Source organism: Leptonotus elevatus, chromosome 2 (genome assembly GCF_054856555.1).
Source record: "Leptonotus elevatus isolate MCC_2025b chromosome 2, RoL_Lele_1.0, whole genome shotgun sequence".
Taxonomy (NCBI): domain Eukaryota; kingdom Metazoa; phylum Chordata; class Actinopteri; order Syngnathiformes; family Syngnathidae; genus Leptonotus; species Leptonotus elevatus.
In genome coordinates this window covers 39,703,955-39,731,761 of record NC_141240.1, presented here as the reverse complement: position 1 = coordinate 39,731,761, position 27,807 = coordinate 39,703,955, and the positions used below count along the sequence as shown (strand labels likewise).

The following is a 27,807-nucleotide window of genomic DNA, read 5'->3' as shown; positions in this document are numbered from 1 at the left end:
GTTGTTGTTTTGTTAAAGAAAAACACTTTTTTTGTTATTGAATATAACAATAAATTAATCAGAAATACAATCTAGATAAAAAGGTCATTTAGCCCCCAAGGACCACACGAGTCTAAAAATAGATCACCAGTGATGGGACAACTGATGTCGCAGGAATGTTGTAGTAGTGATGGTTTGGAAATGTAAACACTGGCAGAAATTTATATAAAGAAATAAATGTATCCATATCCTAATTATTATGAGAAATCATTAACCATAATCCGTGTCTTCACATAGATGATTATCATTAGTTGGTAATGTTAACATACAAAAACATGAACTAAAGCCTCGTTTCCACCGACGGTATCTACCCTACTCTACACTAAAAAGCAGTGCGTCTCCACTGCCACCCGGGAGCCCCTCCCCTCACCTTGCCAGTGATGTCATGCTAAAGCGACCGCAGCTAGCGTGCACTGCACACACGGGCAGAAACAATGGAGAGCGCAAACAATGGTTTGTGTCTTTTTATTTCGGCCTGAAGACATCGAATGAATATTGCAGCAACCAGAAGACTGCATTCAATAATGTTAAAAAGGTTTGCACCTCCTCAAAAATCCAAGCATTCATCTGTTTGGAAGCCATTGTTGTCTTCTCTTCATCGTTAATGGCAGCTGTTTTCCCGGGGTGGTGGTTTGCGCAGCTGCACATTGATGACGACATGTCTCGAACCAATCATTGGCCTCCAAAGTAATTACGTCACGTTTTGGAAGTGGGCTACTTTTTTTTTTTAGAACCGCAAAGGAGCAGGTACCAGAAAAAGCGAGTAGAGTAGAGTGAAGTAGAGCCGGGTAGATTTGTTGGTGGAGGCGGGGCTTTTGCAGAGTAGAGTAGAGTAGATACCGGCGGTGGAAACGAGGCTTAACTCACTCAGTAACACGTTTCAAATCCATTGTCAAAACTCTAAGCTTACTCACTTTGTCCATAACTCAATTTTCGTATTTTTATTTAATTGTATTCTCTTTTATCTTATTCTATGTTGTTCTTACATTGTATTTGTATGTTTTGAACTGTTGTTGTAAGTAAAATGCTAATTTAAATGCATTTGAGCAAATTTGTTATTTCAGACGTGTGCAACAATCAGTACCCAACCGCTTCAAAAATGTTGGTGACTCCTGCTTTAAAAAAAATCTTAATGCAGTAAAAACTTCACAAATCGACTTCACAATGTACTATGTTGCGTAACGTATTACGTCTGGTATTGCAGATGAAAAGCTATGAGACGGGTACCTGAGGGAAAGGGCAGGGTACGACCTGGCCGGAACACACTGTCAAGCCGTCCTTTGCCGTCTTGGTGAGGTTGTGCAGCAGACACAGCGTCACCGTGGTGTTGCGCTGCTCCTCGGCTACGCAGTCCTTCAGTTCACTTCTGCTGCACGTGAACTGGAACGCCGGGAATTGAACATTAGCAAAAGGTCAGCGGGGTCGCAAACGTCGGCTTATTACAGGAGGCCGCGCGGCAGACATGAGCTTTTGCCGTACGCACGTACGCACAAAAAAAGGTATGTTGGCGTACTGTCGTCAACATCACGTTGCTGGGCAACCGGCGGCAAAACAGAAGATGGCGGAAGATATTGTTACTTTTGGACAGTGTATACAAGTTGTCTTTTCACAGGAGGCGAGTAAGCAGATATGGGCTGCATCGCGCGCACACACCAGACACTTTCACACTGCATGCTACCGACTCTTGACACTTTCCAGCCGCAAATGACTCTCCACGCGCTTCACTTTGCCGTATTTGTCCCTTTTCCTACCATTCTCTTGAATAAAATGTGTTTAATTGATCAAAATGTGCCAAGTAAATACAGGAGAACCATTTGTTAGGATTCAATGAAGCTGGACCTGAAATGAAATTATTAAGAGAATAAAGTCAGTATTTTGTTTATTTTTTAAAAGGGGAAGTCAACCCTCAATTTCTTTTTTTTTTGTGTGTGTGATAATAATATGTTCTGTGCAGCCCCACTAGTCTAAACACGACATTCGGATTAATATTGTGTTAGTAGAATATGAGTTAAGTAGCAAAATCCAGCCGTTTTTATCCATCTCAGGGGGCGGCCATTTTGCCACTTGCTGTCGACTGAAGATGACATCACAGTTGCTCAGCTTTCAGGTAACAACCAATCACGGCGCAGCTTCAGAAAACAGGTGAGCTGTGATTGGTGGTCGCCTGAGCCCCGAGCAACTGTGATGTCATCTTCCGTCGACAGCAAGTGGCAAAATGGCCGCCCCCTGAGATGGATAAAAACAGGCTGGATTTTGCTTCATAACTCATATTCCACAAATGTCATATTAATCAGAATGTCATGTTTAGACTAGTGAGGTCACATTTAACATATTATTGTCAAGAAATGTTTACGGTTGACTTAAATCATTTCCTCAAGATGTTGGCCACCTTTGCTAAAATGGGCTACATTCTTAGTTAAACATCATTCAAATCTACCCTGAAATTATTAATAGAAAAAAATCTGTGTTTTAGTTCAGTGTTTTCTGAAAATAAAAATAAAAATACAAATCAAATAAATAAAGATAAAATAAAATAAATACATAAAAATACTTACTTGACAATTTGGAAACCTGACTGAACAGTGGATGGGGACTCTTAAAAGTGCAAGAAGGCGCCACCATTTCTATAACTGTTATGAGGAGCTTGTTATATCCTGGATTCGTTACCAGCTAATCACAAGACACATATAGACAAACAACCATTCCACACCTATGGACAATTTAGAACCTAAACCAACTGCGCTTCTACATAAACAGCAGGTCAACAGTAATGAATCAATAACGAGTCAAACATGTTAGCTGATTTAAAGCTACCAATAGCGTACCATGGTAGCGAAGGAAGCGATGAAGAGGAGGAGGATGGTGAAGACGGCCACCAGCGTGCTATTTGCGCGGGACTGCACGATCTTCCTGGTTAGCGTCTGCAAAGAGGCTGGGAACAGCTTGAAGACGGACAGACAGACAACACAGAGCGGACGCCACATTCGTTAGAAGGGATTTGCTGATGTATCATCAACAAAGGTGATGATCAAATTGATCATAGGAATACATCTCTGAAATCTGCAGTAATAGTATTTGTTTTTCACAGAGGACTCACCATTTGTGTTCAAGTGGCAGTTGCTTAAAACTTTATCAAACAGTAACACTGATATAATTCGTTATGCCGTTTTGCATTGTTTGTTAGCATTAAGCTAAGCAGCCTAAGGCAAAACCGTTGTGGTTGTTTTAGAATACAAACGAATATTGTTATAATTTACAGATAATACTGATATTTTGTTCCACCGCTAATCTGCAGGAATCAGAGCAATCGATGGCCGCTTACTTTGATGCAGGAGTAGATGGAACAAATGAAGAGGATGTTGGTTAGGATGATGAAGATGCTAACGTAAAGACCCACCATAAGAGGTGTTCTGTGGAAGAGGAAAAAACAAAACAATTCGGTGGATGATTAACTCTCACTACGCCAACCAAGAGGCAACGTTCAGTCGAAGTAGGAGAAAGCGAGAGCTGCTTACATATTCAAAACGATCATCTGAATGATACAGATGCAGCAGAAAACCAGGAGGGCGCAGGCCACGTAACCGCCGAAGCCGTCGTCCACCTTTTTAGAATACTGACAACGCAAACGCACTCACGCAACAGAAGAGCCGAGATGAAACGCGCGATCTTCCGCCGAACGCACCTTTTTCTCCAGTTCGGCATTTTGAAAGGTGAGCAGGAAGTTCTTGACGTGGTCTTTGCGCAGCTGGTCGATGCTGCGAGCGTCGATGGCACGGCCCAGGAACTCGTCCACCTCGTCTTCGGGGTTCAGGGCCTCCTGAGCGCAGCGGCTATCAGGTACACGCAACAGTAAGTGTGTGTGCGTATCTCAGACACCAATATTTCCAAAATGAGGGCAGAATATGTGTTGCCAAGAATTTATATATATATATATATATATATATATATATATATATATATATATATATATAAATGTTATTTAAAACAAAACACTGATTTATCTCAGACACCAATATTTTCAAAATGAGGAAAGATTATGTGTTGCCAAGAATAAAACAAATAAAAAAATAAAAAATAACATATATATGAAAATGTTATTTAAAAACAAACAAAAAAAACCCACTGATTTATCTCAGACACCATTATTTCCAAAATGAGGACAGATTATGTGTTGCGAAGAATAATTAAAAATAAATAAATACATAAAAAAAATATATATATATATATATATATATATATATATATATATATGAAAATGTTATTTTAAAAAAAAACAAAAAACACTGATTTATCTCAGACACCATTATTTCCAAAATGAGGACAGATTATGTATGATAATATATGATAAAATGTTATTTAAAAAAACACAGATTTATCTCAGACACCATTATGTGTTGCCAATAATTAAAAATAAATAGATGATTTTATATATATATATATATATATATATATATATATATATATATATATATATATATATATATATATATATATATATATAATAAAATTATAAATTATATATATTTATAAAAATATATATAGATATATAAAAAAAATGTTTAAAAAACAACAAAAACACTGATTTATCTCAGACACCAATATTTCCAAAATGAGGACAGATTATGTAAAAACATGAAAATGTGATTTAAAAAAAAAAAAACCCACTGACTTGTCTTTGCTGGATGCTTCATCGATGCCCTGAGTAAAAAAGACAAAAACAGCGAGAGTAAAACGGGAGAATGTAGAGTGGCCACAGTGCGGCTAAAAAACACGAGAGGAGCTCAGACATGCACAGCTCCATCATCCCCAGGAGACACACTGATGTTTTAATTAATGCTCAGAGGCTCCAAATTACAGAGTCTCTTTGCGGCAAGGGTTCAAACCCTCTGAGACGCAGAGGAAATGAGGAGGAGGCCAATGATACATGTTAATAAAGACTTCAAGCTTCACAAGGAAACAACCACAAGCTGGGAGTACCTTCTGGAAATCATATTTGCAGATTAGCATATGCAAATCAGGGATTTTGTTCGACGACTTGTCCATTGTCATTCACCGAAAAGTCACTTATTTTCTTTAACGTGGCACAAAATAAAAAAGCATGAACATTATTTTATGTTGTTGAAAGAAAATATTGAGTGGTGCCATTTCCATTCATTGATTTTAAAAACACAATAATATTAAGTGTAAAATGTATATATACTGTATACATGTGTATATATATTTTTCTCAACTAATTGATATGATATTGATCTGATGCATATTTAATTGAATAGATTTAAAGGTGACAATAATATGCTATACGTGACCTCACTGATTAATATTACATTTCTGGAATATGAGTTATGAAACAAAATCCAGAATACTATATTTAGACTAGTGGGGCTGCATAGAACATATTATTGCAAAAAAAAAATTTTTTTTGGGGGGGGGGGGGTGTTTGACCTTTTTTAAACAATTTTGAACACTGGAAAATATCAGTTGTTTCACGTCCCAGCTTCTAAAGTTAGACTTTACTATGAAATATAATCATTTAAATCCTATAGAAGTGTTTGTGGTACTTTTTATCCTAACTATACTTGAGGTTATTTTATTATGATAATAAAAAATAAGTTTAAAATCACACTTTGTGTCCCTGAGTTTTCACTTAGCCCTGTTACCCTAATATGGAGCCCTAACGGTGCATGGAAGAAAGAAACGAGAAACATATTGAATTTTCTTTTCTTCCGTGTCCCTTTAAGGTCTCCGTACCCTAACACTTTAGCCTCTTTGAAAATATTTGGAATAGAGTGGAATATATTGGACCAGGAAGTTGCTTTTCTTTCAGTCCTCAGTCCACTCGCATTTTTTTTTGTATAATTGATTTTTTTATTTTTTACTAAAAACTCACTCCAGCTTATTTCAGTTCTATTACTCAAATGAGGAGTTTCAGTACAAAAACAATAACATAAAAAAATAGACATTTTGAGTAGTTTAATATGTGTATCAGATTTCATGTTGAAAAAAGGTCAAAGTTCAAGTTTACTTTGAGAGAATTACAGCATAGCAATGACACCGATTTAGAGGAATAGCATATGTATGAACATTTCAAGTGTTATGAATGTTTTTGCAACCTTGGTCAATTGCACGGAAACAAATATGCAAATAGCATGAGAGCCAACGATGCTGTCAAATTCATCTTTTTTTCTTGCGTCATCTCACCATCTGCCTGAAGACTTTGGACTCCTTGGTTCTGGAGTAGGATCTATCAGGCACCCAGCGTGGCATCAATCCCTCGGCGGAATTTGCGCGCGCTCGCTGCATCTTCGCCATCATGGCTTTCTCCTCTTTCTGAACACAAAGCAACAGTGGGTTAAAGTAACCTTGGAGACAAATTTGTCCTTTTTTCGTGTCATCTTAAGAAATCTTCAACAATGCGACCAACCCTCTTCTGGCTGCAGCCTAACACCAGAAAAGTTTCAATGTTGTTCTCCTTCAGGTAGGCGTTCCTCTCCCCTCCGAAACCGGGTTCCACTTCGTAGTCCTCGTTGAGGTACTGAAGCGTGGCTTTGGTGATGTGGATGCGCCTAAGACACGACACGCACGCACGCACGCACATGGAGTCAGAAGCTAAACTAATGGTTGGCAAGAGTGCAAGAGTGAAGATGACGTTTGAGGGAGCTGACCCGGCCTTCCCGCCGGCCTCCATTTGATTGGCGAGCGTCACGTCGTTGGACCAAACGTCAAACTGCCACTTGCGCAGACCCAGCACGCCGCAGTGGACGCGCCCGCTGTGGATGCCCACCCGCATGTTCACGTTCACCCCTGTCACTTCTCTCACCAGTCTGCGCACACACACAAGATACACACATTTTATCTGGTGGGAGAATAAGTCACATTTCGACGCATAAGTCGTTTTTTCAGATAATATACAAAATTTAAGGGGAAAAAAAATCATAATAAAAAAAGAAAAGGGAAAAAAATACTTGGGCCATTATTTTAAGAGGGTGACAAATAGCGCAAGTTCTAATTCTTAACCTTCAAATTTGAGATGGCAAAAATCAAGCAAGTCATGTGGAGCGAGGGGAAAGACTCTTTGACGGTCTCACGATTCGATACCAATTTTGGGGTCTGCGATTTGATTCAGAATCCATTTTTGATTCAGATCGAATGTTGATTCAAAATGATTCGATTGACAATGATATCTGCTTTAATTTATAGATGCGCAAAGAATCTTCATGATCTACTCCAGTCTGACTCGCTAATGCTAATTAGCGCGCAACTCGCGGCACTTTTATCACTCAGAAGAAGGGCTATTAAATGCAAAACGCTTCAGGAATGTATACAGAGAAGCATCTTAACATTACTCACCGGCATATGCTGTTCCTACGCTGCAAAAAAACAACTTTTATTGGAATAACTTGATTGTGACTTTTTCCTTCGACTCTCTGATGTGGCTACAACTTATCAGTGTATCAGAACGCGCGGAACCACACTGCCCCTAAGTGGCCAAATCGTGTACAACATGAACAGCGCCCAACATAAAGACACACACAAATAATAAAATCGATTTTGGGACATTTAAAACAGATTCTGAATCGTAATAAACGAGAATCGATTTTTTGGCACACCCCTATCTACCCTAAATATAAAGCAAATCATGATTTAAGTCATATAATCTTGCTCAGTCACAAACTGCGCTCAGTATCACTACAATGGTGCCTTCGCATTAAAGTGGAAGAAGACGCCCTGTTTTCTAAAAATGGAACCCAAGGGAATTCATCTTGTCTACTTTTTAAAGGGATATTCAGTGATCCCTAGCGCCACCTAGTGGTCAAAGAATAGCATTAGAACACTACGGTGCCTCAGAGACAGCACATTTCGCAAGCCGAGCACCAATTCTAATTTTGCGTGAGCAAATGAGCATCTCGGCGATGACGGTGACTTGGCAGCCGTTGTGAAGCCCGGCAAGCGACGACGAAAGACCGAGCAAGCCGGAATAGCTGAAACAGCTAACAAGAGCGGCTAGCGGAAGTTAGCCGGAACCATAGCTTGGAGTGGCTAACAAAAGCGGCTAGCAGGAGTTAGCCGGAGCCATAGCCTGGAGTGGCTAACAAAAGCGACTCGCGGGAGTTAGCCTGAGCCATAGCCTGGAGTGGCTAACAAGAGCGGCTAGCAGGAGTTAGCCGGAGCCATAGCCTGGAGTGACTAACAAAAGCGACTAGCAGGAGGAGCTAGTAAAAGAGAAAAAGCTAGTAAAAACTTGCGGGCCCCAGCTGTGGAAGGTAAGATGCGGTCCGACACTCGATGCAATACCACCCGGGCTAACTACATTCGCAAAGTTGGCCTTTGGGGATCCGTAGCAGGAAGATGGCGGGAAAACATGGTAGCTCTAGTAAGGTGATTACTAGACATACGATTTTATATATATATATATATATTTTTTTTTTTTAAATTGTTTGCGCGATACAACATAGATTTTTGCATACTATTGACATAAACAGTCGTTTTTTTTAAATGAATGAATTATCAGTTCAAGATGGCGCTAAGAATCACTGAATGTCCCTTTAATTAAGAGTTTATTTTCAAAAAAAACATTTTTTCCAGTAAAGAGACATAACATAAGATAATTCTGTCTTTACTGGAAAAACGATTTTTGTTTGGAAAAAACAATCTCCAAACTTATCAATAAAATTGGCCCAAGGATAGAGCCGTGAGGCACTCCGCAATGGAGGACACAGCGTCACCCAGGGTGACATAGAAACTTTCCTTTGACAAGTCAGACCTAGAACAGTCCAGAGCGGAACCTTTAATGCTGACCCAGTGATCTGGGCGGGAAAGCAAAAACGTGTGTAGGAGAATTGTTGAGAATTTAAAACCGTCTCATAGCTTAGCCTTTAGTCCACTAGCTTGACAACAACTGACATTTGAACACAAATAGTGCAGTAAAACATTTAGAAACTCAATGTGACAGTACTTAATTCTCAGTCATATGTGAGGAATAAGCAGGTAAGAAAATGGATGATATGGATGATATTCTGTAGGAGGAGCTAAGAGAAGCTGGGAGGAGCTTTGAGGTCTATTCTGTGCATACGTCCATGCACAGTGCCAAAAAAACTAAACAAACAACATGTCTTTGCAAAACAAAACAAAAATCATGAAGTTCAAGTCCAATACATTATTGTTCTAGTCAAGTGGAGTTTGTCATTATCTAGCCAGTGGCACGTTCTAAAATTAGCAACGTGAGTCTAACTCGAGTCAAGTCATGTGTTTGGAGGCCACCACCTCTGGCAACTGAAAATAAAGACACTCTGTTTATTTACTTAAAATGGCTAAACATGTAATTTTTTAATTAAAAAAAGGAGGGCACAACTAACTCATGTGAATACAACACTGTAACTATGTGAGGTTTGAGAACAACATGAACAGAAATAAATGTAATGAAAAGTCATTTGTGTAGAGCTCTAAAGTCGTTTTTTTTTTGGTATTGCATCATACGTACTGGGTTGTAATCAAAAGACGTCAACTGTATTGCATTGTAATCATCGGAGTGCATCGGATTTAGGGATAGGCCGATTATCGGTTGGGCCGATATTTGGCAGTTTGACAAGTATCGGCCTTTTTACCGACCTGAAGGTCGATGAAGCTGGTATCTCACTGAGCGGCGAACGCTTGCGAACGTAGTGAATTCAGGCTTTTATCAGGATTCGTGAGATGTTCACAGACAGCTTTTACTTGTCGCAAAGACATTTTGAACATATTCAGACAATTTTTCACCGTCTGCGAAGATCTTTTGAAACCTTTTACGAACCCTGACAAAACCCCCAAATTAGCTGCATTTGTCACTCAGTGAGATACTTTTCATTTAAGGATGTATTTAAATTTCCACTTTATAAAAAAAGGATGGTGACACTAGGAACTCCTTACACTTTTTATAAAAAAAAACAACAAAAAGGAAATTATGTTGAAATTTTGGAAAACTTTATTTATAGTATATTTATCGACCTGCTTAGCACACAAATCTATTTAAATTTCCACTTAATAAAAAAATTATGGTGACACTGGGAACTCCCTACACATTTTATTAAAAAAATAAAAAAAAATAAAAAATAGGAAATTATGTAAGAATTTTGAAAAACTTTATTTATAGTATATTTATCGACTTGCTTAGCAAACACATCTATTTAAATTTCCACTTTATAAAAAATGATGCGGACACTTGGAACTTCCTAAATTTTTATAAAAAAAAAAAAAAGTTAAAATAAAGAAATGTTGACATTTAGGAAAACTTTTTTTACAGTAGAAAACTTTAGGGATCTATTTACTTGTTTAGTATTTAATTCAGCTTAACACATGCCGATGACCCTGGAAGCTCCCTGCAATTTAAAAATTTTTTTTTGGGAACAAAGCTGTCAATATGGTTTAAAAGTTAAAGAAAAAGTAATGTTTTTAACTATGTGAATCGTATCAGATTGTAATCGGAGTGAATGGTATTGTACGCTACAATCAACCCTATCATATGACACGCAATACTTGCAGTGAGTTGCTTCATAAATGGCGTTGCAACTGACTTACGAGATGGCTTCAATCATGTCCACGCCCATCTCCACGCAGCAGTGGGCGTGGTCGGCCCGAGGTTCGGGAAGACCCGACACGCAGTAGTAGCAATCCCCCAGGATCTTGATGCGTAGGCAGTGATTCTCCTGCGCAGTCAGGACATTTTCATTATTACTAATTGATGTGTTATGGAATTTTTCCAACAGGGTCACATGACTTCAACGATTGCGGGCGCTCACCGATGCCAATTTATCGAAACGGGCAAACAGCTCGTTGAGCGTCATGACAAGTTCCTGCGCCGTGCACTGAGACGCCAGGCTGGTGAAGCCCTCGATGTCCGCAAACAAGATGCTGCATGGGAACATACGCACAGAAACAGTTAGCATGGCTAGCTAGCACTAGCTTCGCAATCCAGTTGCCATGAGAACAGGATGGTCACCAGTCAATGTCAAGGCACATATATCAAAGTCAGGGTACATATAGGCCTACCCTAGCACGGGGAGAACATGCAAACTGCACACAAGAAGCCCGGATTCGAACCCTGAAAAGCGGACATGCAAATAGGCATTGGTCGATGACCGGTTTCAATAAGTGCTAATACTGGCCGTCACTTGTAATGAATTCTTCCGCTTTATTTTTTATTTTTACGAGGGGACATCTATGCACAACACAATATGATTGGCTGTTTGCAGAGTTGAGTAAACGAGCTGTATCTTTCAAGTTAATTGCCTCCAATTAACTTTTTTTTCTCTCCGTCTGGGTGCGTAATGGAGGAGGGGGGAAGGACCAACACAAGACAATGCAAACACAGATACATTTTTGTTCTGATTAATGTGCATTGTCCTAAAAAAAAAAAAAAAGTATAAAAAAATTGCCAGCGGGTATTTGTTAGCCCGAAGGACAACATTAATAGCACGTGGGTCCGTTCTAAAAAATTGCTTGTCAGTGATTGGACACTGTAACTTACTAAACAGAATTAAAATGAAGAATGTTAAAACATGTTGTTGTTGTTTTACTCCACATAACACATGCTTTTTCTGTATTAAATATTCTAGATTTTGTTTAAATATAAAATGGATTGTGTTGAGTAGAAAAAAAATGCTTTTTTGTTTTTTTATACAAATATTTCAAACAAAGTCCACATCTAACACCCACTTGGGTGATTTCATTGTGTTCCTATCAAGTTTCTGTAAATTTACACCATTGTGGTGTAACAGGTGGTGCCACCACAGCATAGTATTTGGGTCACCTCTAAACGGACACCAGGCTGTAACCTCGTTTCTTTGTTCCCTGCCGTCAATCGCCACGGCAACCTGAAATGCACAGCTCAATGCTATAAGGGCAGTTAGAGTAGGGCTTGCTTCAAAGCCTTCAAATAAAATAATGGGCCTTTTTTTTTTTTTAAATCACCTTCAGGTCCATAGATGGTTCCAGTGGACATGATATATTCGCGTGTCTAAACCAATAAAACTCGTAATTTGGACGATGTCAACACTTCTGGTGTTCATGATTGGATCTTAAATAACCGATCACAATCGCAAGTTGATTTGCATGATGTTAAAAATGTTGCATATCAGCTTGGTAAGTTTACAACACGTTACAAACATATTATCCTGGCGTCCACTATAACAACTAAAAACATAAGGAAATTCCCAAAAATGTCCATGTTGTTCTTACGTGGGAAAATAGTCCAAATCAGCAACAACAACAACAAAAAAGAAAGAAATTTTGCCCAGCAGAAAAAACGCGGGTCTGAAAATACATTAAAATAAAATTGTAATTGATGTTCTTCTTGCTTATTGAAAAATCTAATGATTTAAAATAAAGCATTGCTTTTTTTCCCATCTGGGATTTGCTTTATTTCTCATGTTCTTCTGCGCTTGTGCGGGTCCAAAAACATGCCTCGTGTTAGAAGAACAACTTTATCTTCCGCGTGTTGGTTTTTTTTCGGGTCGAGAGAATGTTGATTATCTGAATACAGGCTGGAGATCGATGAACAGTTGCTTCGAAGCTTTTATTTCTACAGAATATTCCGGGCACCTCTGAGTGACAGACAACGGCTGCAGCTTCTCACAAGTGCCCCGATTGCAGACACTTACAACCTTCTTATACTATCTTGAAGGGCGGTACCACAAGCCCCCACCAAACAGCCCACCTGGAGTTCACTGTACATGAGATAAGACTTTAACGACATCGTTGATTACAGACACTTACAAAGCCCTACTGAGGAAATAAGGAAATTAAAACAGTTATGACTGAATCCGGGCAGAAGACCCTCTTCACTAGCATAGCATGCTAGCTTCATTGAAGACCAAAAAATTGGCCATGGGTGTGAATGCTCATTTGTCTATATCTGCCCTGATATTGACTTGTGACCTTTCCATTGTTTATCTAAATATTAGCCACTAATACAGCATAACAAAATGACTTTAAGATGACATTAGTGATATGCAACATCTGATATTTTGTCGTTTTAGGCCATGACTTTACCTAACATTGTCATGTTTTTGGATGTAAATCTTGTGGAACATCATATCTTCTTTCTTGGCATTGATGTCAGCTTTCATCTCCATGGCGACGTGCCTGGGAAGCACTGACAGTAGGAGGCGCTCCTGAGAGAAAGTGAGAGAAATTGAAAAAAAAAAAAACGGCCAGAGCGAGGCGCTCCGCGTATAGTCACGTTTCTGATGTTAGGAAGGTGCAATGAGTCACGCTGCCTCGTTGGCGTGTGCGTGGAAATGTGTGAGTCAAGAGCCGGCCGGGTGATGCCTGTTACTCCGAAACATATTGTTAACCTTGGAAAGTTGAGACAAACAAATGAGATGGCACGTGTTGCGCTTTTGCATGCATTTCTGTGTGTGTGAGTGTGTGCGTGTGTGTGTTTATATCCTGGCGGGGTCCACCACATGAAGTGCGGCAATCACCGCGGGGGGCCACCGAAGCCCGGTCCCCGCAAGCACAAGCATTGCAATCAATTCAAACCAACCTCTGACGCAATTTGTAGCAAAAACAAAGCGAAACATGGTCCCCGCAAGGTTAGTTTTCCCAACTTGTGTGTGTGTGTGTACCTGCTGCTGGTTTTCTCTCTGCAGGTGAATTCTGGCCTGGATGTATCCTCGGGTCTCCTGGAAAGCTTGTCTTTGGGAGACCTCAGCGGGGTAGTGCGTGCAGATCCCGATCATGTTGGTGCACAGGAAGATGACAATGTTGGCACTTATCTGTAAACACGCCATTAGTGGATGTGATCAATAAGTGATAATAATTATTATTAGTAATAAAAACAATCAATCAATCTTTATTTATATAGCCCCTTTCATACATTAAAATGCAACTCAAGGTGCTAAACAATTAAAACATCCATAATACAATAAAAAAAAAAAAACCCGAAAAAACAGCAATCAACCACCCCCCCCCCTCCCCAAAAAAAATCGTGGCAGGGCACAGAGAAACCACGTGAGGAGAGGCACCCAGGAAACATTGGAGCTAAAAACAAACTACAAAATAAAAACTATTAAAAGCTAAAAGAAAACAGAATAAAAGGCAAAAACAAAGCTAAAAGAAAATATGATAAAAGGAACTGGGAATTAAGAAAATAAATAAACGGGGTTAAAAAGATCATTTAAATGCCAAATTAAAGCCTCCTCTTTTACCGGCAAAAACGTTTAATGATGTTTACTAAAATCCAAATGAATGCCGCCAAAAACGTTAATTGACGTTTACTACATTTTTTTCTTTTCATCTCAATGGGCAGTGCGACATCTTGTGCAGCGCTCCTTTTGTGAATGGGTGTGAAAATCACAAAACAGCCACTAACTATGGCCAGCAGATGGCAGCATTGTATCTCTGTATGCTGTATGCAACTGCAGTGAAACATGGCGGATCTTAGGAAATACAACGTTTTCAAGGATGAAGTGAATGATCAAAGCCTTTGTCGCGTTAAATCTAATTCACGAAGCGGCACTAAACAAAAAATTAATTAGTGTTGTGCGGAAAATGTATCTTTTCACAAAAAAGCTCGTTTTCTCCTTATCTTTTCAATTTTCGCTCAATGTCACTCAAATTACCTATTTTCAAATGGTAATTACTAAAGAATGGAATAAGGTTGAAACATACTTTTTTTTCCTAATATAAGAATGGAACGCTATATATATATATATATATATATATATATATATATAACAATATTCTGTTTACCTTGAAAGATGAGTTAAAATGCTCAAAATCGACTGGCACTGTCGGGTTGCCTGTGGCAGTAAAAGGGTTAATAATAATAACAACTACAGAATGCAATTTCTGCAGAAATTGCAATGAAAAGCCGAAGGTGAACTGAAATGCGGTGGAATTAACTGTTGAATGTAAACTGTGAAACTTGTAGTTATGTTTAAAAAGGTCTAGCAATGCGGAAGAAGGAATTAAATATACAAAATCTTTTTTTAATTCAGGAATTGTACTGTCAAATTGTGGGAATTTTTGAGAATCTGATAAATCGTTCTCATAACGTCCAAAATGAGGCAAATATTTGGAATTGGAATGTTTTGAAGATGTGCAAAATATCGATTATTTGCGTATTGTTATTGTGAAAAGTGTGGACGTTTGGGGAATTATTGACATTTGGAAAACATTTCTCAAGGCGCCTTGAACGAGCTGACCTTTGAAGCGGGGATGGTTTGAATCGTTTGAAAAAAAATTTTGCTGTGAAAATTGCGTAATTTTGTCCTTAAAGGAGTCGAATATTTTGAAGTTGAAGTTTGAATTGGTCAAAAAATGTGTACGGAGGAGGTTAAAATCTCTTAATATGGGAACTTTATTGTGAACATTTAGGAAATAAGAGAAATAGTTCTCAAGATGTCATGAATGAGTTGAACAGGTTGACGTTCACGTGGTTTGAATCGGGTGAAATAAATTGGGGAAAATCGAAGGTCGAATTTGAATTTTGGAAGAAGAAAAAATGTCTCCGTTCCTTTCAAAGGAAATAATTTTAATGGGAAATTGAGAGAGGTCGTCTTTAGTTTGGTGGCACAACAAATGATTGTCAAGTGATAAAATGAGAGAGCTGTTGAAGCAGAGCAGTGTTGGCGCATTAACGATTGAGGTCGTGTGTGTGTGCGTGAGTGGCCAACAGCATTATCTATGGCAGCAATTAAAATGGATTGAAAATCGCGTTAGCCTTGTGTGTGTGTGTGTGTGTGTGTGGGGGGGGGGTCATCAACCTTAAAAGCATTCCTCTTCTGTGCGTGTGCGTGTGCGGTTTTGATGGCATACATCTGTTAGTCGATGCCCTCAGGAATTGGCGATGTCAACCAATCGCAATCACGTATGCACAAATGTGTGATTTCATCACTGCAACTTCTACGAATCATCAGAGCCTCCTTTCAGAAAAAATTACAATTGCACGTTGACAAAAAAAATTAAATGAAAAAAAAACTCACAAAATCCCTGATTGAACTTTTTTTTGTGTTTTCTCCTCACTTGTCCTCCCCGAGCCGAGCCTAAACCTTAGAAACGGAGCCTTGAGCTGCGGACTTCCCCTCCCAAATAGACAAACGCACACTCAGTGTCCCCCCCCCCCCCCCCCCCATGCTCAGAAACACACTCCAGCCTGGGAAAGTCACTTGACCCGTGACCGCAGCACACAGCGTTTCCTCTGAAGACCGTATCATGAATAATGAGAAAAGGACATGCCACAGGTCAAATTTCAATCTCTCTTAATCGGGTCAATAACACCGCCAAGTGTCTTTAGTGTCCTCGTCGGAATCAATCACATGAAAATGTAGCTGGATGACGTCTCGTTAGAAGTGATTCAATATTTGCACACGTTGCTTCATTTGTGCAACGAGTGGTTAAATGATACAAAAATCAACATTTTTACATGTTGAAGAAAAAAATAACTTTCACAAATTCAAACTATATTTGCATGTGTGTGCGTGCGTGCGCGCGCACCTGCGTGTGCTCGCTTTTATGACAGCAGATGGAGAAGGTTTAGGGTGCGACTTGTGCACGCACGCACGCACGCACGCACGCACGCAAGATGCCAATGAAATCGAATCCAGATGGATGTTAAACACTTCCGGATGAAGCTGTGAAAAGAAAACTTGGGAACCGTTTGCGAGAGAATATTTACACTGTAGACACGCACACACACACGCACACACACAAATGGCCACTTGTTGCCACAACAAGAGCGAGAGCATGTGACAGCTTTCATGACCAGAAGACAAACGGCCTTTCTAATTTCCCAGTTCATTCCAAAGCTTAAGCTAACCTAAGCAGCGGCATCAAATAAACACAAGAAAGCAACAGCATGAGCGTTTCGAGGCTTCTCACTCCTGACCACTAAGAGTTGAACTCTTAGCTGAGATCTGAGCAACTGTGATGTCATCTTCAGTCGACAGCAAGTGGCAAAATGGCCGCCCCCTGAGATGGATAAAAACGGCTGGATTTTGCTGCTAAACTCATATTCCGCAAATGTAATCATAATCAGAATGACATATCTAGCGCTTATCCGGGGGCAGCAGCTTTAGCAGGGAAGCCCAGATTTCCCTCTCCCCAGCCACTTCAACCAGCTCCTCCGACGGGATCCCAAGGCGTTCCCAGGCCAGCCGGAGAGACATAGTCCTGGGTCGTCCCCGGGGCCTCCCGCCGGTGGAACACCTCTCCAGGGAGGCGTCCAGGAGGCATCCGAACCAGATGCCCTAGCCACTTCAACTTGTTCCTCTCAACGCGGAGGAGTAGCGGCTCGAGAGCTGAGTACCTCCCGGATGACGAGCTTCTCACTCTATCTCTAAGGGAGAGCCTGCGGAGGAAACTCATTTTGGCCGCTTGTATGCATAGAACATATTATTGTAAAATAATAAATAAATAATAAATGGGTTGACTTCCGCTTTAATAGGGTTCGCAGTTTTAACTTTTAGACGGCTACAGTTGAAGAACCACAACAAATATGTGTCATCATGTTTTGTCTCTTTCATTTGTTGTTCCATTGAATTTGCTCTGTTAGCACACAAACATCTTTTTGTGAACACAGAAGAACTTTCCATTTGAGTCCATCTGTTTGTGATGTTTGAAAATAAGAAGATGGAAACTCTGTCGATGGCCACTAAGTCTGTGGTACTTAGCGTACGTATTCTGTCAGCTCTCTTCACATTTTTCCCTTCAACCCATTGCACCACCAGGCCATAAACAAAATGGATGTGTTCTTGAAACTATTGGCCAAGAGGTTATTGCAAGTGCACTATTGAATTTACATAGTATAGTCAGACTCGGTAGTCACTCAATTAGGACTTGGCCAAGGGTGTTTATAATTCATTGAGTGAGCCAGGTCTGTCCGATCTAACCTGATCATATTGATCCCTAACAGATGGCTCGGAACAGTGGGAGTGTGCTAACCAGGTTAGCTAGCCTGTCTGAGACAGAGGGCCACCTGCACCTCCCCCCGACAGCGGTGGGAGTTTCAACCTCCATGGATGGTATGGTATGGTATGGTATGGTATGGTATGGTATGGTATGGTATCTATCTATCTATCTATCTATTAGGGGTGTGAATTGCCTAATACCTGGCGATTCGACTCGTATCACGATTCATAGGCCACGATTTGATTCAATACAGATTAATCCCTAATCTATAAATTGATTATTGCAAATTTTTTTTTTTTTTACTCAAATTTGGAAAATACTAAATAGTAAACTTGTACATGTACACTGTAAGATTTGTATGAAAATTTATTTTTTTTTCTAAAAATTCAGGCTTATAACTGAGCCGCTGCATTTAACAAACAGGTTGCAGTCTGTTTCATGTTTGAACAGCACTGAAATCAAATATCAAGGCTTAATGTTCCATTAATATAACATTCTTCCATGCTTAATGTGTGAATCCTAACCCTAAGTAAGACATTTTGTTGAATATTAAAATTGATGTTTAAAAATCGATTCGGCCGCATATCGAATCGATTTGAGAATTGCGCGCTGTAAAATCGCGATATATTGCCGATTTGTTTCTAACACCCCTACTATCTATCTATCTATCTATCTATCTATCTATCTATCTATCTATCTATCTATCTATCTATCTATCTAGCTAGCTAGCTAGCTAGCTATCTATCTATCTATCTATCTATCTATCTATCTATCTATCTATCTATCTATCTATCTATCTATCTATCTATCTATCTATCTATCTATCTATCTATCTATCTAGCTAGCTAGCTATCTAGCTATCCATCCAGCTAATGACGTCTTTGCTAGCCACTTGAGGTCGCTCTCTTCTCTTACTGGTCTTACGTGACTGTCAACAGGAGGGTTTGATGTAGGGACTAAATAACAAAGTAGCGCTGCTTGATGCTTGATCATGGAGTTCAGCTGCTGGTGAATAATCACAATACAGGCTGCAACATATCAGCAGTAACACAAGGCAGCACACATTGCGCATGTACGCTAACGACAAACATGCTTAACCAAAGTCAGTGGCCTGATTTGTTTACAAGACGCTCGTCGCTGATGATGATTCAGTTCCGTTCAGTTTAGAAAACGTTTTGCTCCCAAATGGAAGTTTATCTTGCAGAAAGGGAGAGAGAAATAAAAAACAGTTAGCATGCTTTAGAAACAGTGAATACTTTTTCAAACAGTCGAGGCAATCAAAGACACCATACAGACAAAGCTTTATCAGTTGTCAGGTTATGTTTTGTTTGTTTGTCCGAATAAATGGACTCTAAATTTACCGCCTGAGGAAGGACCTCGAGGCAGTGACGAAGACGATGTACTTCAAAAACCAGCATGGATCGGCCTATTTGAGGACCTGCTTTTCAGTGGTAGCAAACAGGACCGTGGGGGGCACCCAAGTGCTAGACCAGGGGTAGGGAACCCTGGTCCTCCAGAGCCACTGTCCTGCCTTTTTTCCACGTCTCTCTCCTCAAACACAGCCGACTCAACTGATCAGCTAATCAGCAAACACTGTAGAAGCCTGATAACGATCTTGTTCATCAAATCAGGTGTGTTGATGGAGGGAGACATGGAAAAAAAAGCAGGACAGCGGCTCTCGAGGACCAGGGTTCCCTACCACTGTGTTAAACAATGTGAGCCTAGCACTAACCCTTAACCCCTTTTCTAATCAGTTAATTACTTGCATAATTTAAAATGGGGGGAAAAAATGACCCCAATAGTTTGACATGAACAAATATTCTGAATGTCATACACAAACATGTATTAAATGCTTTACTTTAAAGTAGCACTATAGGGAACTTTTCAAACTTAAAACTAGTTCCTGGTACCTGGTACCTTTGCCATGGCCTGAGGGGTTCTGTATCATTTTTACTGGCACTGACACAACGTTGAGGAGGATGGTAGGAACACTGCCAGACAAAAAACTACAAATGTGCTGACTGCTTTATGGCATACGTCAAAAACCTACCCCGGATGAAAGGACAGTCAAGGATCAACATGACAATACTGCTTTTGTCCATATGGCGTCGCCATAATCAACGTAAACTGAAAGCTCCTTAGTGTTGCTTTGATGCATGTAGTTATGCTAATCCATCTCAGAAAGGGACTCGGAGGGCCTCTTGACTGGTTTTCTGAGTCCCCAGAACCTCCCCACCTTGCCCAATAAAATGTAACTGCACCTTTCAGAGTGGTCTTTTATTGTGGCCAGTCTAAGGCACACCTGTGCACTAATCATGGTGCCTAATCAGCATCTCGATGTGGCACACCCGTAAAGTAGGACGGATTATCCCGGCAAAGGAGAAGTGCTCACTATCACAGATTTAGACTGGCTTGTGAACAATACTTGAGAGAAACGTGTATGTGAAAGAAGTTTTAGATCGCCGGAGTTCATCTCATAAAAAATGGGAGCAAGAACAAAAGTGTTGCGTTTATGTTTTTGTTGAGTAGTTCGAACTGATTTAAGCAGGAGAGGAACAAAACTCCGTGGGAATGCTGAAAGCTGAATGCTAATCGCTGAATGCTGAAATTAATGCTTACGAAGTCAATTGAAAGATAAATGATGTGAAAATTACAAAGTATTAATTGTAGTTGAAAATAAATAAATAATACATGGAAAAAAAGAATGCTTGAACCCAGGAGGGCGTGAATTTTGTAAGCAAGTTGAAATTTATATGGAAAAGTATTATTTGAAAGTACTTTCAGATAAAACATCAACATTTTAGAAAAGTGGAACTAATGATATCCAATGGCAAAATGCAAAACAATAATTAAAATCACTCATTAGCGCCAGCTAGGCATGTAGTGCCCTCCATTGATTTAGATGGAAAACTGGAACGAATGATATCCAATGGAAAAATGCAAAAAATAAATAAATCACTCAATAGCGCCACCTAGGCATGCAGCACCCTCCATTCATTAGATGGAAAAGTGGAACTATGATAGTCAGTTGGTTAGCATGTAATCAATCACTTAGCATGATTACCATGGATACATTTGCAATGTACAGTCGGAGGTGGGATTTGAACCCGTGACCTCCTGGTTACTGGACAATGCAGTTTACCGTGCGCGCCGTGCCACTGAGCAGTATCAGAGAGGTGGTAACGATGAGAAGTTGTCTGCATGGAAGTGGGCGTGGAAAACGTTCAACGTCAGTCCCATTGAAAATAAATGCGGAAAAGTTGATATTTCATGTTAAATTGTGCAAATACTGTAAGAAATGTGGAATCAGACGAGAAATATCCCGGAAGGCGTGAATTTTTGTTGACATTTGAACGGTGTCAATCGGAAGTATTATGTGGGAGGCAAAAAAAGTGAGGAGAATAAAAATCACAATAAAACAAGCATTTTTGTTTTATATGGTCTGTCTGTGTCACAGATTGTCGCAGGTATAAACGAGGGTTCACGGTCGGCTTTTTACCTCAGATAACATTTGGAGGATCTCCAGAATGTTCCTCTGCTCTCAGACTATTGTCTCAACCGCTTTCCAAACATTGGCTTATAAGGTGCGGCTACTGCTAAGGTGCTGCAAAGCATTTTTTTGCAGAACAAATGAAGTAAAAACAGCTGAGTTGTGCTTGGCAAACACGAGAAATCCTTTGCCTTTCTTGCAGGCGCGGATCAAACAAAGAACGTTCACCGGGACAAAATGTTGCAACGTTGGTCATTTAAAGGTGTTTACATGAGGCATAGCCGCTAATTGAGACGCTTCAATCCACAATCGTCCATTCTCTGTACCTCACTGGGGCTGCTTTGTATTTATTTGATTGGTTACTATGATTCTTACATACAGTACACAATGCATACACTTACTGGTCACTTTATTAGCCTAGTTAAAGAGAAAGCTTACTTTTGAGAGACACTAACATGCTTATTTTTATTTTATTGATGTATTTATTTTATTTTTTGCACGGATCTGCTGAGACTGAGGACCTAATTTAGAGTTCAGCGAGTATAAATATGCAGCATAAATATTTAGTTTATTATAAAGTGTGTTTGGGAAAGACTCTTGAGGAAAGTGTCTGTGAGCGGGTGTGCAACAACGTGATCGACGATTCCCTCCTGTGATGATGGAGTGACACAGGCCAAGTTAAACGTGATAACAACCACTTGGAGCTCATCAAATAAAGCCTTTTGTCCTGTTTTGGACTCACCAAGCGGCACCTGAAAAGTGCGCGACGTCGCTTGCATGTACCGGTACATCTCTTTCACTTCTGACAACCGCGCGTTTGGCCAAGGAAACAAAACAAAACCACTTTCAAAATGTATAGCCTTGTCACGTCTAAACTAGGGGTGTCAAAATTAGTGCATTCATTTTTTTTTTACGCGATTAATGACCGCCCCTTTAAAAAAAATTTTTTTAAATTTTATTAAGAGCTCAGTATTGTTCATTCGGTAATGTCATCATGATCTTTTTTTTTTTTTTTTGTATGTGGGTGAGTATGTAGATGTGCGTGTGTGCGTGCGTGCGTGCTAGTGTGTGTGTATTCATTAGTTCACCAAAAACCTATTAAAAAAAATCCCATACCGTTCACCTAAACCGAACACCGCCGTCAGGAGACCCGAGGAAGGACCAAAAAATAAATAAATAAATATATATAAACGTTTTAAAAAAATGACCGCCCCTTACTTGGAAAGCCTTTACTGGGGGAATTCCAGTCGCAATGCAGCAGACAAGTCCACGTCAAAATAATTTAGCAGTAATAAATTTAATAATAATGTATATATTTGTGAAGACTGGGATTAAGTTGTGTGCAGGATTTCTAAAGTTACTTCATGTTAAAGATTAGCTAGCTCTTAATATGAAAAGAAAAATGCAATGAGCTGTCACCGTCTTAAAAATGCAATTAGTGGCAGAAAAATGACCTCAACACAAATCAATCACAAAACTCAATTTTATGAATTAAAAATTACTATATCAATGACTAAAAGATGCAGCCATATTTGTATTAGTTTAACATTCTTTCCACTTTTATGTTAACAAGAGTATGAAAGTTTGTACAATTCATTGTACATTTAGAACAGATATAACATTTTTGATTAACTGTGAGTTAACTATTGAAGTCATGCGATTACTATTACAAATTTTAATCGCCTGACACGCCGAGTCTAAACACAATGCAAAAGTTGTCAGTATTACACATTTTTATACACTAATGACTTGACATGTGACTAAAATGTGACCGCGACAACACACATTCAATCAAGACAAGATCTCACTATTTGTGTCGTCAACGGCTGAGCATGAAAAAAGTAACAATTCTATTTTGATCAAGTCAGGTGTAGAAAGTACAGATATCTGTTTTCAAATGCAGGAAACAAAAGTAAAATGTCGTCACAAAACTATTTAATGAGAGGAATGAAGTAACTTCATATGATGTACAACAAAATCAATTTTATTTAGTCTCTTAAAGGTATTAGAGAGGATTTTACTACAGATTCACTTAAAAATGGCTTTATCAACCTGTAAAACCTGTAACAGACTTGTACAAAAAATAAACAATACAACAACAACAACAAAAAATTAAATAAAATATTCTAGCCAATCAATAACGAATCACACTTCTTGCGTATGTGCCCCGAATACGTAGCTTGCGTAGGCCTCTAACGTTTACCAGCGCGGCGGCGGCGGCGTAGCTTCTTCCTACTGTAGCTAGCTCCTCGCGTGTGTGTTCAATCCAAAGTTAACCAATAATGGCAGAGAAGGATACAGGACCACCGAGCCGTAATAGAAAGATTGTTTTTGAGGTTGCTGAACGGAGGAGACAAGGACTGAAAGAACAAAGCCAAACAAAAGTCATTTTGGGCGAGTCACTGATCTGTATATATCACGGGATAGCCGATAGCCCAAAACTTTTGAAGCCGCGAGGCGGCCATATTACTCCTCTCAAGAAATGTTTCTTGGCATACAATGCTCTACATTCCATCGCCGTTTTTTTAAAAGCTTTAAGTGACCACTCTGCCACAAACCCCGCCCCTATACTATAAGAGTCTTAGGAGCTGTATAAGTCTAGTCTGCTCGCGAGATGGGAGGAGTAAGATGGCCGCCCTGTGACTTCAACGGCTAACACAGGCGCGTACGGGCTGCTATCCAGTAATATATACAGCTGAGTGGGGCGAGGTCTGAGGACGGATGCTTTGGTCGCTAAACGACTTCAGTTTACTTTTTGAGTAAGAGCTATACTTTATGAAGCTTGTTAAACATGTAAAGTGATGACACCAGCGTCAATGCAGCTCAATGGTTTGTTTATTGACGCTACGTTTTCCTGCGTAAAAAGCAGAGAGGAGGAGGTGTGTTTTTACGCATGCGCACTATTGAGAAAACCACAAACAGCTGTTGGGCCTCTGCCAAGTGAGTTGTGGGTTCATGTTGGGGACCCAGAAATATATTTCCACCACGATATACACACTTAGAGTTGTATTTCCAGCCATTTTGAGGCCCTCAAAATAGCATTCATTGGTCTGAATAATAATAACAAACACAGCCATTCCAAGAGAACCCGCACATTGCTTGTTTCTCAAGCTCTAATGTTTAATAATTACAACCATCCCTAGTGATATTTTAGCAGTTAGCACCCCTAATAAGGAGGTTTTGCAAAGTCAAAGACGAGTGGAAACATGCCATTTGGTAGCCGATGAATTGCGGGCTTCCCATAATATGTAATTGTCCAGACAAGAAAAGTATCAAACTGGTAGAGGAGGTGGGCGTGCCTCACGTGGAAGCGCAGCTCTGTTTTGGCCACAACGCAGGCCAAACTAAAATTAGTCTCATGCGACTGAGTGAGCCACAAACTCAAAACGCTGAGGTAGTTCTGCACAGGCTAAAAAGAGTAAGGCCTACATCTGCATATCATCATTTAAGGCTAGCACATACAGTGAACTCCCGTTTATCGTGGGGGATACGTTACAGACCTCCAAATAATAGGTGAAAATATACAGTAGATTAGAGAGATAAAAAAAATAAAAAAAAACGATTTCAAGGCACCTCGATATATTTAAACGCCAAAAATCATATTTTGTCAAATGAACGCCTGCTAGCTTAATGCTAACATAGAACGTGAAATGCTATAGACAGTCCAACAGAAAATGAACATAGATGTTACAATATTCAAAAGTCTTCAGACAAATACTACTTTAATTCAATCTGAGGAGCAACACATACTAACAAAGCATAAAACAATAGTTTCTATCTGCTCCGTCGGAACAAGTACTATTACAGGAGCTCAGTTGGATACCTTTTCTGCCTTTTCTTCTTGCTGTTAACTCATTTGCTCCCAAAAACATAAAAACGTTTTAATTTGAATATTGACATGGTCCTAAAAGTGTACCGGGTATTGATACGTTGTTTATGTTTTTTTATGCTAGAGCATACAGAAGGCTTTGATGCAGCCTGACCTGAAGAGGTCCGTTAAAAGCAATGGTAATTATTTTTTTTAAAAACGGTCAGCAGGTGGCAACACATTATAAGAGATCAACCAGGGTCATGTTGCAAAAAAGCTCTTTCCCCATTGTTTTTAACAGATTAGTGAAGAATGATGAAATTTGGCTATATTCTCATGCTAATTGCTTCAAAACGGAAACAGAAATATACTTTTTTTTCCTGATGAAAGAAGAGACTCTCATCTTTCTTTTGGTAGGTTCCATGTTTTTTTTTTATAGCAATATAACACAATATTCTGTGGGCCTTGCAAAATCAGTCAAAATCCAGTCAAACAGCCTGGAGCGAAGGGGGTTGCTTCGGTCAAAATGGCTGCCAGTGAATGAGTTAATTACTCTGCATGTCTTCCAATAGCGGCAACACGCTGCCCAGCATGTTGTGGCACAACGTGGTACTACACTCAAAGTGACTCTAAAATACCAAAAGGCTATGAAAGATGTACTTCCATATACAAAGAAAATTCCAGGTTAAACTAAACTGTTTATTCTCTAGTATTAAGTTATAATTTGGGGTGCCATTTGGGCCCAATAGACCTTTGTATAATGATCATTCTGTTTGATATTTTTTTCAAACATAAATTGAATGGTGTAAAAAAATTCTGCATAACAATTTGAAGTTTGGGAAATTCCACTGAACTGCATGCAGCTTGAATGTAATGCAATGTCAAGACAAGACAATAAACACAATGTCCTCACATTCAAGGTCGTTGATAGGAAAGTAGTTTGCATTTTTGCTTGAAATTCATTGGCATCAAATCAGATTAAGTTCCAATGATGTCTCAGCTTTATTTCATTAGCTCCGGTCTGGAGGGAAAAACACAGTCGATATGGACAATTTGGAATGAGGGATCTGCATCGGGGCGGGAAATTGTGCAAATGTAAGGTTATTCATTAGGTTCTATTAGCCTTGTTTGGTGTATTTACTCCACAGACATACTAACAGCATGAGCAGGTGTTCGAGCCGCCCGGAACACCCCAAACTGTGCGGCAAAATGTTGCTGAAAAATATGCCCCCAAAGTTCAAACCCTGGATTTGCAACAGTCGCCCTACGTGACGTCATCATGTCACGCCAACCTCATTTGACCTCACTTGAGCCTCTGCTGGTGTGTTTGGTTTTTGTGACACTGAAAAAGTTAGCGTTAAGTCCGTGGTGGGATGTTGCGCAACTTGTGTAGCGTTTGACAGGAAGGAGTACTGCGTGACCAATTGTAGACGCTACGTTAGTGTCTCATGCTAGGAAGCTAGCCACAACCTTATCACTTGTATCGAAATGTAGCCATGCCATGTTATATGGTAGTGTAGGTATTTTTTTTTTTGTAGCGTGTACTAAGTGGTAGGGTAGGTGTTATATGTAACTTGTTAAATAATGGGAATTGCCGGTATATGTAGCATGTTATACGGTAGGCAGGGTTGGGAGGGTTACTTTTAGAATGTAATCCAGTCCAGTTACAAGTTGCCTGCTAAAAAATGTAGTGAGTAACGTAATCCAAGTACCATAATATTATTTATTATAAGTAATGTAACTGGATTACTTTTGGATTACTTCAATATTGAGTATGCTCATGAAGACAAAATAAAAATAATTATCACCACAATATATATTCTATACAATGTGCCCCTGCTAATTGCGGGTGATAGCAAAAATCCTTGTGTAATTAAAAAGCATGTAGGCTATTGATTGATATATTGATTGATTGATTGATTGATTGATTGAAGGCCATATGCTGTTTTCGAACTGTCACTGAAAGCAACCACACCTCACAGTTTGATAGATAGATGGATAAAAATGTATAGATATGTTGTATTTTAAATGTTTTAAGTGTCCCGAAGACGTATTTATACATTTGTTTTTTTATGCCAGCCAGTTGAGGCAGTTATTACAAAAACGGCCAGCAGGTGGCAGCAGAGTATAAGAGATCAACCAGGGCCATGTTGCAACAAGCTGATTTCCCCACAGTTCTAAACAGATTTGTGAACAATGATGATGAAACGTATCTATATTCTAATGCCAATTGCTGCAAAACGGTAACATGGTAACATAAACAGAGACTCTAATCGTTCATGTTTTTATAGCAATAGAACACAATATTTTGTGGGCCTTGCAATATCAGTCAAAATCCAGTAAAACAGCTGGGAGCGAAGAGGGTTGCTTCAGTGAAAATGGCTGCGAGTGAATGAGTTAAAAAATAACATGAGGCATTCATTGTCTTTTCCTCACTACCAACTACTACTACTACTTTGCTGAAACTTCATAAGTCACAATTTAGCAAATTTCATATTTATTCAAAATTTTATACATTTGGTCAGTCCACGTGTGGGTGTCATTTTTATGAATTACTGACAAATGTTAAATGTTGAAAATGGCT

At 39.4% G+C, this 27,807-nt stretch overlaps 1 protein-coding gene across 2 annotated transcripts in view; it reads right to left on the bottom strand.

Moving 5' to 3' along the window:
- LOC147179985 (adenylate cyclase type 6-like) overlaps positions 1-27,807 on the bottom strand; it is a 62,896-nt gene that overhangs the window by 10,082 nt on the left and 25,007 nt on the right. For both annotated transcript variants that reach the window (XM_086067447.1, XM_086067448.1), the window contains exons 4-16: positions 13,641-13,790; positions 13,063-13,184; positions 10,812-10,923; positions 10,591-10,718; positions 6,702-6,860; positions 6,461-6,602; positions 6,238-6,366; positions 4,709-4,737; positions 3,722-3,869; positions 3,555-3,652; positions 3,362-3,449; positions 2,865-2,981; positions 1,267-1,419 (exon numbers count right to left, since the gene is read on the bottom strand). In XM_086067447.1, coding sequence (XP_085923573.1) covers positions 1,267-1,419; positions 2,865-2,981; positions 3,362-3,449; positions 3,555-3,652; positions 3,722-3,869; positions 4,709-4,737; positions 6,238-6,366; positions 6,461-6,602; positions 6,702-6,860; positions 10,591-10,718; positions 10,812-10,923; positions 13,063-13,184; positions 13,641-13,790 — 1,575 coding nt within the window. The remainder of the gene's footprint in view (positions 1-1,266; positions 1,420-2,864; positions 2,982-3,361; positions 3,450-3,554; positions 3,653-3,721; positions 3,870-4,708; positions 4,738-6,237; positions 6,367-6,460; positions 6,603-6,701; positions 6,861-10,590; positions 10,719-10,811; positions 10,924-13,062; positions 13,185-13,640; positions 13,791-27,807) is intronic.